General features: G+C 43.2%; 1 protein-coding gene across 2 annotated transcripts in view; it reads left to right on the top strand.

Annotated features, from left to right (window-relative positions):
* Window positions 1–40: 40 nt before the first annotated feature.
* LOC308336535 (partitioning defective 3 homolog) overlaps window positions 41–13,400 on the top strand; it is a 462,106-nt gene continuing 448,746 nt past the window's right edge. For both annotated transcript variants that reach the window (XM_080793921.1, XM_080793920.1), the window contains exon 1: window positions 41–438. In XM_080793921.1, the coding sequence (XP_080650047.1) occupies window positions 319–438 (120 nt within the window). In that variant the 5' untranslated portion in view covers window positions 41–318. The remainder of the gene's footprint in view (window positions 439–13,400) is intronic.

Raw genomic sequence — 13,400 nt, 5'->3', positions numbered from 1 at the left:
CGTTGAAGTTTCTCCCAGTGAGTCACTAGGCACTGGGAGACGAGACGCCACCCAGTGACCCAGCAGATCTAACACTGGATCCCACGCTGGCTTCCCCAACTCCGAGGAGCGAGGATCTAGGACCCACACCACACTGACACATTCACTTTCACAGTCTTCGGAACACCAGAAGCCAGGTGGTCTTCTGGTACCCGGTACCGAATGATCGAGGGATTTATGGAAATGTTATTTTTGTCTTTTCGTCACTCCTCCTTTTCTTTGGGATGTTTCTTTTGACGCGGCGCGCTTTCTGATTGGAATTACAAAGTAGCGAGAGAGATGAAAGTGACGGTGTGTTTCGGGAGGACCCGAGTGGTCGTTCCGTGTGGGAATGGGAATATAAAAGTCCACAACCTCATCGACCAGGCTGCCATGAGATATAAGAAAGCGATCGCCAAGGTAAGCCCGTCTGTCTGTGTGCACACAGCTGAGAGAGTGGAGCCGCTTTGCCACACTATCCTCAACATGGCGCGTTTCTTGGACGAGGAGTGTAAATATAGAGCAGACTGTTGTCACTTTATATATTTGGATCGAATCGATCCGACTGTACGTAGCTATGTACGTAGCTATCATTTTGTTGTATAAACATGACTCGATCACAGTGTGAAAACAGACTACTTTGCTATTTGGTGCTGCTGGGTAAGTTAGTGTAGGCAGGCACTAACGACTGCATGCATGGCACAACAAGCTGCACAAAACATATTTATCACGATGTGTGTGTGCCGTTTAGATTAGAACATTAGCAGCTTTGAATCAACGAAAACTACGCTGCCAGTGTTCCACTGTTATAAAACTTCACACGGAAGCATGGCTGCAGTCTCGCCTGTCTGGTATTCCAAAGTGTGTGTGTGTGTGTGTGTGTGTGTGTGCGCGCGCGCGCGCGCGGTGGCGTGCACGTACGTACCTGTGGTTGTAGCAATACTACTGGCAGTTTTTTCATAGTCCCGAGACGAGGCTTTAGATCTACTGTGTCTGTCTGAGTCTGACCTAAAGTTTTGGACAAATGGTAGTTGTCACTTGTCACACATCAGTCATAGGCTGTGCAGTTCCAGTTGTGAGAGGTTATTCAGGCCATATGATGATGGTGGTAATGTGTGAAGTGAAGTCCTTGTTTCAGTTTAAATGGGTCTTGACGGGACACTGATTGAGTTTCCCTTTGTGGCTTTGTTAATTTGCAGTGCATTAAATCATACAGTCAGTATGATGGTTTGTTTTTCTATTGTACGCTTCCTGCCTGGTATGGCCTGCCCTACAGTTATACAGGCCAGTGGGTCTCAACCTTTTTTGGCTGCAAACCCCCCAAATTAATCATTTGAGCTGGGGACCCCTTACCCTGACAATCACTGGGAGGCATTCAGTTGAAGCATTCAATTTTGTTTGACTCGGTTCCACATAGGTGTTGTAATCTTGTAGATCGGCTACTTCCCCATACATGGGGAAACCCCCATATATGGTGCCCACAGTGACATCATCAGGGATGGAGATCCCTGATGCCATAGTAAATGCGACTTGCTCTCGCAATTAAGCCCATATATGGAGATCCCTGATGTCATCAATATTAGTATATGGATTTGTCAGAACCTGTTCTGACATTCCATATGTTGATCCTTCCCCATCCATCCTTCCTCTTCGATGTCTCCCTTTTGACTGATACCTGTCCATTTAAACTCTAGACCGGCCTGCCCCAAAGTTATTTGTGCAGCCGCAGCCGGCAAAAACTAGAGTTTTTAACAGGCCCGGGGAAAAAAGTACAGTACTTGAGTACATGTACTGTACTTAGTTACTTTCCACCACTTCTTCCACCAAAGTACGAAGCATGTGTTTCTCATGTGTGTGGAGCTGGGGGCAGGTGTGGTTCACTGGTTCAGTTCGTTGTAGCCAGTTTTATCACTGAAGTCAAACAATGACACACACTAGAGTAGGTCAACATTAACACTGAACTCTTGAATAGCACTTCCTCTCCTCCCTGAGTGCACACACATCCGACCATGTGCACACGCATATCCACTCGCTACTTGTTCACCTCCATGGTTGTGCATGCTTTTTCCATGCTTCAGCACAACGGAAGGCGACCGGTCCATTGATCCATGGAGTGGTGGTAGTGGTGTTACCTTTCCCCCAGGAGGCCACTTGGCTGGCTCTCAACCCAGTCCAGCACCATTGCAGACCAGCCAAGGCAACTCCATCACAGCTTAGCTTAGAATTAGATAGAGCAGTGTTTCCCAAACGCTGGGTCAGGAGGACACATTTGTGGGTCATCAAATTCCCCTTTTAGGTGTCGAGCTAAAACGTTTGGGAACCACTGGCGTAGAGGCTACAGTTGGGGTTCGGTACTTGCCATGTAAATTAAGTCTTGTTAATGTGGTGTGGCTCTTTAGTCTTTACACTAAACATGTATTCCCTCTGCTGACAGCGTCACACCGTCTGAGGTGTTGTCTCACCCCAACCACAGTCTGTTTACCCTCCTCCCCTCTGGGAGACGATACAGGAACCTTGGTTCCAAGTCCAGCAGACTCAGGAACAGCTTCTTCCCATCCATTGTCATCTACCTGAACTCCTCATCCACTCCTCACCCCCCTCAGTGACAGCCCCCCTACCCACCCACCTTCCCTGTTGTATCTTGGGACTCTGTACACTTACATCCACAAGTGGACTTGTACAATATGGTCACTGGACCTTAGTCTATAGCCCTTCTCTGCAATAAGGACTACTATGTGCAATATGGAGTGGGCAATATTGAATGTCCATTCTTTATTTATCGCCTCATAATATCCTTATTTATTTATTTATTTAATGTCTACTGGCTGCTCTTACTGCATTTACTTACTGACCTGCACTTAATGTATCGCTTTTACTGACAAAATAAATTGAATCTCATCTCAATATGGCATCCATTTTGTGGTGCCACCGATATAAATCCCATTCCTTTTCGCACAGAGGTTACGACAAACATCTATATAAATGATGTTAAGCCTGGAACCAAACCTTCCAGGTAAATGGTGAATAAACATTTTGATTCTGTGTCAATACATTTTTGAAAACCGCAAACAAAATGGTATTAATATATATACTGTCGTATAATTAAATATTAAAATATATTTTGACACAGAATCAAACATTTCAATGTGTCCATCTGTGGCACTGCTATGCCCTATATTCTTCATTCTCTAATGCTATTTCAGAACCATAAGGAATGTCCTTCTGTATGTCGAGCATGATGCTAATCCTAACGGTTTGCTCTGCTGCTGCTTGAACGATCAGATTATTGAAGACACAGAGACATTACATCACATGCACTCTACTGATTCCCTGCTTGAATTCAAAGCTCATCTCTTAATTAATTATTAAACATCTGCCTTCTATGATACCTTCTTGCACCTACTACTTGCTACTGTCTAATAAATTCAGCCGGGCTCATATTTCACTGCCTTGCACTTCTCTGTTATACTTGAAACGTTACATAACACTATCCCGATCAGCTTTATTGTCACAGGTGTAAAGAAGACGTGGGTGACGTTCTTTTTTTTAAATGTGCGCTCCCGTCATTTTGTAGTTTATAATTTAGTTCGAGAATATAGAGGATCGAGGTAGAGTGAGAGCAGGAGAGAAATGGAGTAAAAGAGCAGGATTGAATCAGCTTAAATGAAAGGGGTTATTTAGGGGGTATTTACATACACCTGTCACAATCATTACATAATCACCTAATCACAATTATTTGAGATGATCGCAATTATTTGAGGTAATACTAATCACAATTATGATGCATAAACGTCATAATCGTTTCCATGTTATAAAATGTTCATACATTTTCAAAAATAGCTGATACCGTAAATGGCTTATCTACAACCTTACAATGCATCATGAATTGACTATTTTCACATTTTTTGAGTACTTTCCTTTTACACTTATTTGTCATACTGTGCAACTTTTGATTATGAAGCCTAAAAGGCAAATAGAAATTAAATTAGTATTCATATGTTCCACTGTTCAATGCGACTGAAACACAATTAAATTGGTAATAGCAATAATTTGTATGATAATTAACTTGTGACTGCGTGACTGCCCTAGTTGCAAGGTCAATGTATTACATCTAAATACAACGGGGCCGGGCCGGGGGACATGATCGTTGTGTACTGTTCTGTTTTAGAAACATTAGCATCCTATGCAGGTGTGTACATAATATTATACTATAGCATGCCGCCATGAGGCGAGGTGAAAAAGAGGCAGTTGCCCACATCAAACCATTTAACCCATTCTGTACGGGAACCCCTTTTGGTGTTTTAACTAAGCATTATGTTATACTTTAGCTATTGGAAAATAGCAGATCTACAAGCTCACAGCTACGAGCTTGTAGGTCTGCTATTTTTGAAAAATCGAAGAACGACTGACATAGAAACATAGCTTTTTCAGAAAACTGTCAGGATGTAGAAGACATTTTTAGAATCTGATCTCAGGTCAAAATGGGTTTTAAGGCAGGTGCTGGACCAAAGGAAGGCGATCATAAAAGACAAAGGTCTGCAGTGCATATTGCAGTTCCCTTAAGTGCATTTTATTGGTACATCCAACAGTGTGAGGTTTCGACCCCATGCTCTTCATCAGAGACGTATTCCTTTGTGAATACAACAAAGGAATACTTGTTGTTGTTACTATCTATGGTCCAGGTGCTGTGGATTTGATCATTGCATTTCTGGTCGGCTTATGAATGTGTGCTTGTTCTACTGTTGCTCTTCTCGTAAATCACTGATAAGAGCTTCAGACGTTGACATTTCAGGTGTTGAGTATTGTAACGGAACCCAGTCTCACAGCCAGAAAGCGACAAAAAAACAAAAACATCTCCATGAATTCAAGGCTTTCATGGGCTGAGTAATTGATAGAAAAGTATCCATTCTTTGGGTGAACTATCACTTTAAGTACAGTGTGCATAAATCAACCACTCAAGAACTATCCACCCAGAGTCCATAATTAAGTTTGCGCGGTCATAGATGATTCATGCTACAAGCCCTTTGAGGCTTTTCATCACATTCATTTGTCAGAGATTGTTTCCCTCCCATTTCCCCCCGCCCCCAAATGGTTATTGAGGAATAACATTTCTGTTTACTGATCTTCATCAGGTCAGAGTTGACTGAAACGTTTTTCTTAGATCTGCAAGCTCGCACCGCAGCGCAAAGCTACTATTTTCACTTGTTTGGGTCCTCCTGGGCAAACATCTGATTTCTCTTTTGGGGTTTTGAGCTAAAAAGTTTGTGAACCGCTGTCCTAAAGGATTAACTCTAATGGTTCAGGGAACCCAACCATGAAATTGACTAGATCAACTTTGAATGCAAATTACTGCTACTTTCTGTCCCTTGTTTGTGCTCCTTGCATGCAGTCACAGGGGGGGTGCATACTTAGTTCAGACTAGTCATTGGTTAGACATGGGTTAAGGTTAGGTTTAGGTGTGCTGCCACGTGGGAGGTTAGGGTTAGGGTGAGGGTTTGAGATAGGTTGTAGTTGTAGGACTAATGAATGGTCTAACCAAATGACTAGTCTAAACTAAGTACTGTCTAAACTAAGTACTGCACCCGTCACAGGGACAGAACATTAAGCTTGAAGCATGCTTCATTGTCCTGTCTTTAGTTTAAAAGCAGTGCATCCTCAGATAATGCTGCCCAATGTCTGTAGATCTGCCTCTTTAGATCAACTCACCCAACTCGTCATTTCCCAACATCTAGTAGGCCTCCGAATGGCTCCGATGTGGACTTAATTGCTTGTGTCCCCGAGCAAATTCCACAAATTCAGAGCCACAGACATGTCACAACATACATGGGTTGTGGAGATACACGGACACAAGAACATCCTCCGGGGACGATACAGTTATACCCAAGACAAGCCTCACATTTCTCTATTCTCGTCTCAATAAGATAAGATAAGATACAACAGACTTGCATTGATCCCCTCAGGAGATTCAGGTGTCATACTGTGTTACTGGAGCAGTGACTTTAAGAAATTGACTTTACAAGTTCGGCATTCAAAATGCATTTTACTTGAGTAAAAGTAGAAAAGTATTGACATCAAAAAGTACTCCTTATGCTGAAGGTCCCATTTCACACAGTATACTGTATAGGTCTGAATTGGTTTGTAATAATAATAATAATAATTCATATCTACAATGTAACTAGCAACTCAAGTTGTCAAATAATTATAGTGGAGTAAAAGTACAATATTTGCCTTTACGATATAGTGGAGTAGAAGTAAAATATTAGAAAATTGGAAATAATCCATTAAAGTAATAGAAAATCCTCAACATTTTACTCAAGCACATTACTTGAGTAAATGCACTTTACGTTACTTTCCACCACAGTACAGGAATAGAGTAAAACCAAATAAAGACACTAGACATTGCACTGGGACTGTGAATGAATTTAATTAAGTCATATCAATAAATAAACGGTCTGTCAGCAATGAATATCTCAATGAGTGCCGACATGCCTTTGAAGTATCTGAATGAATATACAGCCTATCAACAGTGAATTCACTAACAACAGTGAATATATGAATGAATAATTATACACTGTATAGTGTATATTCTATCTCTATCGCCTCTATATCAAGCAAGGTGCTTTGATGTGAGTTGTTTTTAGTGACTCATGCTGTTTCTTTTTATGAATCTTGCATAAGGAAATTACAATAAAGGAAATCTGAATGTGCGTCGTCAGAGGCCACATGAAGTGAGTTAACAATTTATCTGACTTTCATCTTCGGAGCCAGACACTTGCTTTCATTCTTCAGCCAGACACATGCGTTCGTCATCAGCTGTGAGCTTTATATGGAGAAAAGCTCACAGATGACTGCGTGGCGTGTGTCGGCCTGTGACTGAGTTAATGGAAATAACGAAAAAGAGTTGAAACCTTTAGTGGATTCTTAACCCATTAAGAAGACCCGAGACCGATTCTAAAAATGTCAGCTTTCTGAAAAAACTTACAGTATGTTGCTATATCAGTGGTGCTCAAACATTTTCATGTCAAGGACCCCCAAACTCTTATCTATAAAAGCACGTCTCTGTCTGTACGGCACGTAACTCGAAAACCGTTCGCCCCACCGACTGCTGATTCGACACACCCGTTCCACACCCCCACAGGCAGTGCAGTGCCCGGTGTTGAGTCGGTCAGACCCACGGTTGTCCAGGACTTACACAAGAGGCCTCTGCCCATGTGCCAAAGTGCTTTACATAGAATGTGCATTACTGTACATTCACCCACCAATGGCAGAGGAAACCATGCAAGTCACCAACTTGCACAGCAGGAACAATTAGGGGTTCAGTGTCTTGCTCAAGGACACTTCGACACTAACTCTGGGGGAGCCCAGGATCGAACTGGGAACCTCACGGTTCCATCGGGTCGCTCTGCCAGCCACTTTACCCCTGAGCCACTGCCCGCCCCAATATATATTTAGCCACAGACCCGCATCTCAAAATATTTCCTTCCAGGGACCCCCAGAAGAAGTTATTTGGAAATATTCACGATATTTCAAAAATAGCAGATCTACAAGCTCATATCACAGCACAAAGTGACTCGCTATAAGCTCGTTTACCTGGTATTCTTGAATAGCCAAAGTATAAAATTATTGTACACACACACACACACACACACACACACACACACACACACACACACACACACACACACACACACACACACACACACACACACACACAAAAGCAAAACATGGGGTGTCATCGGAGAACTCGTGAACCTTGCTGCTTTTCCACAACACAGGGCTCAATATGTTAATCGAGTGGTATCAGTTGCACCATTTGTTAATTCATAGTTAATTAACCATGACTGTTGGCTGTCAAGAAGTAAAACGTCATGGGCAATATGTTGTTTCGACGGGAAACTTATGAGTAAGAAATGAATCACATTTGGCAATCAGTAGCCCTTAAGCCCTGTAGTAGAAACCCCGCAATCTACGTTGTTTAATCTTAGCTACTGAAGAGTCCAACAACTTTAATTGAGAGTAAGTTGTGCAGCACCAAACCCGTCCCAAATTGCTTTGCGAATGCATTGCCTCAAACTCTGCTTTTGTGCAGGACAGGTTAATTCTGTCAGGCAGAAAGCATGTGCTCCGTGCATAAAAGTACAGATCAAATTTTGCTAATCCCCTCTGCTATTCCCGTCTGTGGAGGTAGAACGGGCCAGCCCTCACAGCCTGCACAGCTGCACAGCACCACCACAAAGGGAGAGAGAGGGAGTCGTCAGGGGAATGGTTGTCAGAGCTCATTAGCTCAATGCGTCCAGCAGCCCCAGTGGTTACATAAGAGAGAAGGGATCTGCAGTTATAGCGCCGTTCTGACAATAGAAATATTACAGTAATGCCATATAATTGGGGTCAGGGTGGGGTGGCGTGGGGTCAGGGTGGTGGGTTGGGTCGTTACTCGCCAGGCATGGGCCCCTTGCATGATGGGAGGCCAATGTGAATGACACTAGGGTTGGGATCCGGAATCGGATCCAACATTGAGGAACCCAAATCAGTTCCATCCATCACATTTGGTACATGTTCTGGAACCGTTGATTATCACACTGTCAGAGCTGGCATGTGGACTTCACGTCTGATATGCAATTACATTACCGGTGGTTGTCAAACTTTGACATTTCAAGAATTCCACATTCAATTTGGTTTCATTTTTACACCTGTTACTGTCCACAGCCATCAAACAAAAATGTTTGGTCAAACCATGTGACTTCCATTGGAAATACATTGGGTCGGCCATTAAACATGGACAAGACTCAAGACACGGACAAGACGGGTGTCTTTTAGGTGTGAATGAGGCCTAAAGGATCCCAACCCTCATTGACTCCGAACGAGTGGGAGTGTAAGGGTCTCTGTGATGATGCGGCGGTGGTGGTCAAGTGCTGTATTTGGGGTTGTGAGTTTTGTTTGGTTGTAATGTGGACCACAGCGGGGATCACAGCGGGGCCAGCGGAGCGAGCAGCAGGAGTGTGTCCTCAATAACCCCTCGTTCTCTCTCTCACAGTGGAGGAGCTCTGCTCTCCCTCTCGAGCTGGGTCTCTCTTTGTCTCACCATTGTGTTTCTCCTCAATGCTCTCTCAATGTGCATGTTTGTCCCCTCAACCTTTCTACCTGCCTTCCTTTCTTCAGACTGGATCTCATTTGGGGCAGTTGGACAGATTTTCAACATTTTCATCCTCGTGAACCTGGCGTTGATGTAGGAAATTGCTCTGGGGGCCATCTGCTATTTGGAATATAAACAGGGACAAGAACACTGCATTCACTGAAAAACAGGTTGCACACTCTGCACAAAAAGAAGAACAACCTACAATTTAAGAGGCTGGAAACTATATTTAGTTTCATACTTAGCTGTAAACAAAGTAGGCTTAGTAGTGTTAGTAATATACTGTACACCTAGATATTGCAGAGGTCCAAAATAGTACAGTACAGTACAGTACAGTACAGTACAACAACACGACATACAATGTTCATACTGTGGGTCATTTTATGGAGATGTACCGATATACTGTATAGATATAGACAGACTATAGACTGTAATGGACTACATCTATGCAGGCCTGATTTAGGGATGCAACTATCGATTATTTTCTTAGCGATTATTCCATCGATAAAGCTTTTCGATTAATCAAATAATCATTAAGTGCATTTTTTGGTCGGCTATTTCTTTATGTTTATATGTCAACGAATTGATGTGCAGAAAGTCTCTTTTGTAACCGACTGACGAAGAAACAGAAAGGACATTTCAATTTTAAATCCCCACCAAAATCACTTATTCAATTAAGATTGAAAACTGGCAGCCTAGTTGCCTGTCCGTATGTACAGTAAGGTGGTTTGATAAACGTCCCTGTCTCTGCTATCCATGTCAACAACAGCCAGGATAATGTCCCTTATCCTCTCCAAACCAAGTGACCACAGCTGCATGCCCAGACTAGATTACCGTTTCAATTACACACACACACACACACACACACACACACACACACACACACACACACACACACACACACACACACACCCCTTTTATCCTCCTGACATGACTCCAATAGCAATATCACCCTGTTAGGCTGTTGGTGTAGCCTATATCAGTGGTTCTCAACCTGTTTTCATGAATGGAACAGGAATGAGTGAAAGGTGCATACAATGCTCTGGTTGCAAAGCACAAGCAGAGTGAGATACCATCAGTGGAACTGTCATTATAGGCGAAACATTTTCAAACATTTTGCAGATTGTTTACTTTTTCTTTTTTTTTAACAAGTTCACAGCGTGCCACGAAGCGACGTACTAGGAGCTTGTATTGTAGATCGGCTTTTTCTCCCTGAATAACCAAAGTCTAAAGGAGGCCTTAAATGGCAGAAGGTCTGTAGGACCTCGTGGCGCAACGGTAGCGCGTCTGACTCCAGATCAGAAGGTTGCGTGTTCAAATCACGTCGGGGTCAAAGTTTGTTCTGTACAAACTGCAGCCGAACTGAACATTCTCGCCTTCTCGGCCTTGCGTGTCTGTGGTGTGTTCCTCCTCCCCACACCGGCACACCCCTGGGTAGTGATTTCTTTTTCACCTTTTGGTCTTTCTTCGTGTGCCTGCCATCCTTGGAGCTGAACATTTAAAAGCTCTTTCCGCTGCCAAATCAGATCAAACTGTATTCTTCATGTCGCTCACGTTGAGACGGAAAGAATGGCAAACGGTGGCTTTGCTTTGTTCTGTGTTTGTGGTATACATAAACAGACATAATGTGTTTACTCCCATTGTGAGTTTTTATTACAGATAGTGCCGCTCAGTGGGGAAAGTAAGTACAGTACATTTACTCAGGTAGGCCTACTGTACCATTTTGATGTTTTAACTGACACACACATCAGGCAGCATGACCTCCGACTCCGAGTCTTCCTTAGCCGTGGCCTTGTTGCAGTGTTGATTTTGACCTCAAATGTTGAGTTAGTTTTAGTCATATTTTGTGAAATGTCATAACATGTGAAATGTCTAGTTTTAGTCGACTATAGAGCGTCGCAGTCCCGCCCCCTTTCAGACGTCAGGCCCAGGAAATGAATCCCAATGCATTTTTCCCATAGACATTTCAAAACGTATTTATTTAAAGACCTTTTAAGCGTCGTACGAAGCCAACTCTTGTTGTGACAAATCATGACAACACACACAATATTTTGGACCAAACAAATAATTACAAAGAAGAAAAACAACAGGTTGCGTAACCTGCCCATTTTTCTACTTTCTAATTCTTTGTTTGGCCCGAAAAATTGTGTTTGTTGTCATGATTTGTCACGACAAGAGTTGGCTTTGTCCGCGGCGAAAACGTCTTTAAATAAATACTTTCTGAAAAGTCTATGAGGAAAATGAACAGGGATTTCTTTTCCGGGTCTCTCGAGGGGGCGGGACTGCGACGCTCTATATCTGAAGAGTTTAGTCGACTAAATCTACAGTTTATTTAGTGGACTAAAATTTATTTTGTGTTGTAATAGCTGATTTTAGACAGAAAATGGCCGATCTACAAGCTCACGTGTTGCAGCATGACGCGTTGAGTTAGAATAGTCTTGTAGTCTTGTCTTGGTTTTAGTCATCATAGCTTAGTTTGTATCTATTTCTTTTTCCTTTTTGTCATTGAAAAAAGGTAGTCTGCAAACTTTTTCCGTAATAGTTTTAGTCGGACGAAATTTCTTCAGATAATCTCACTAATCATTAGCCTGAGCTGTTAAGAGGTGGGACAATAGAGCCAGTGCAGAAGGCCACGTGACCTGGCATGACTTAGACATACGTTGTTGAACGGATACCCTTCACAGCCTCAGGAATGCCAGAGACCTCCGAGGGCAATTGGCATTCCTGTTCAAGTTGAGGACGGTGATGAATACTGAAGAGTTGGTGGTTACATTAAATAGAGAGTTTCTTCTTAAATGTATTCGTAACCCAAAAGCAACCTGGTGGACTGGACTGTTGTACGCTACATGTGCGTTGTTGCCTGGGTAACCACGTGTGAAGGATTGAGCAGATGAATATTAAACAACTTCTAATCACACAGCCACTTCCCATTCAAGGCCTCTATGTTCAGAAGATTAGACAGGCTGTGTTCACGTTTGTTTGAAAAGCTTTGACCCCGACGTGATTTGAACACGCAACCTTCTGATCTGGAGTCAGACGCGCTACCGTTGCGCCACGAAGTCCTACAGCTGACATTAGGTTTCTGTTTGGAAAAGGAAACCATCATGTTCCTTTGATGCGATTGTGTTCACCAGATTGGCAGCCATGGCTGAGTTGGTCCCAAGCAGCACCACAAGCACTGACTCAGATAAACACATTGAATGTTTATAGTCCGACAAAAGTAATACATTTTACTGTATATAATTTGTAGTTGTATTTATATGATTGTGTTGCATTTATTTCCTTTAAGTGCTTATTAGGGGGGGATCCCCAGTTAAACTATGATCATTTTGGGTGGTTGCAGCCTGAAAAGGTTGAAAACCTCTGTCCTAGGCTAGAGGACAGGCTTTTTGAGCTGGACAAATAGTATTGCCTGAAGCTTATACACATACTGTATGCAGACCTGTAGCAGAGACCTGTAGCAGAGACTTGGATGAGCAGTGGAAATGTGTTCGCTTGTTTGAGAGACACAGGTTCGGACCCCTGGTAGCCTACCTGTCAGGCCGGAATGCAGCTTCAACATTGAAACAGGAAATCCTGTAAAAATGTATGTTTAAGTTATTCCAACAGTTCCATGAGTGCAAGCTCCTGCAGGGCTGTGCAATGTTGGGACATTTCGGTCAATCTGTCTTCCTCGCTGTCAGAGCACCCTGTCATGAATGCTAGGAAATGCTTGGGGCCAACAACAGCATGGCTCTAATGTGCGAAAGAATTAATGGCACGCACCCCTCAACTTCTAGATGACTCTGCGACTCATATGAGTCTATCTTTAGAATGGAAAATGTTTAATTAAAAACAAGACGGTCGACATTATGTGCTGCTAAGATGGAAAAGCACTTTGGTCCTCCTTGATGCTGTTTCGAAGATGTTTTGACAGCTCCCTTGTGCAACACATTGTGGGTCTTAACACGGAAGCCCAGTCTCCGCTCCTTTCCCTTAAAATACACACAGGCATTCCTTTTCCATTGACTAATGCGGGAAAGGCGGCCATACTCTGTAGCCTAGGGGAAGCCGTCGAACCTGGTTCTGTGTCCGTACGTGGAGGAAATGATGGGCTCTCTCCAGCTCCTGGGGCAGAAGAGTCAGAGAGTTCACGGGATCCACTGGCAAGCTGGTTGTAGAGGCTGCCTTGCACCATAAACCTGACCACACAGAGCTGTCTCCCTCGGCTCTGCAGCTTTCTCTCCATTAGCGATCAGGCAGCTAGCTT

This window comes from Protomyctophum bolini (assembly GCF_963924005.1).
Source record: "Protomyctophum bolini genome assembly, chromosome: 21".
NCBI classification, from domain to species: Eukaryota; Metazoa; Chordata; class Actinopteri; order Myctophiformes; family Myctophidae; genus Protomyctophum; species Protomyctophum bolini.
Note: the sequence above shows the minus strand (reverse complement) of the source record. Positions and strands in the feature narration are given on the sequence as shown.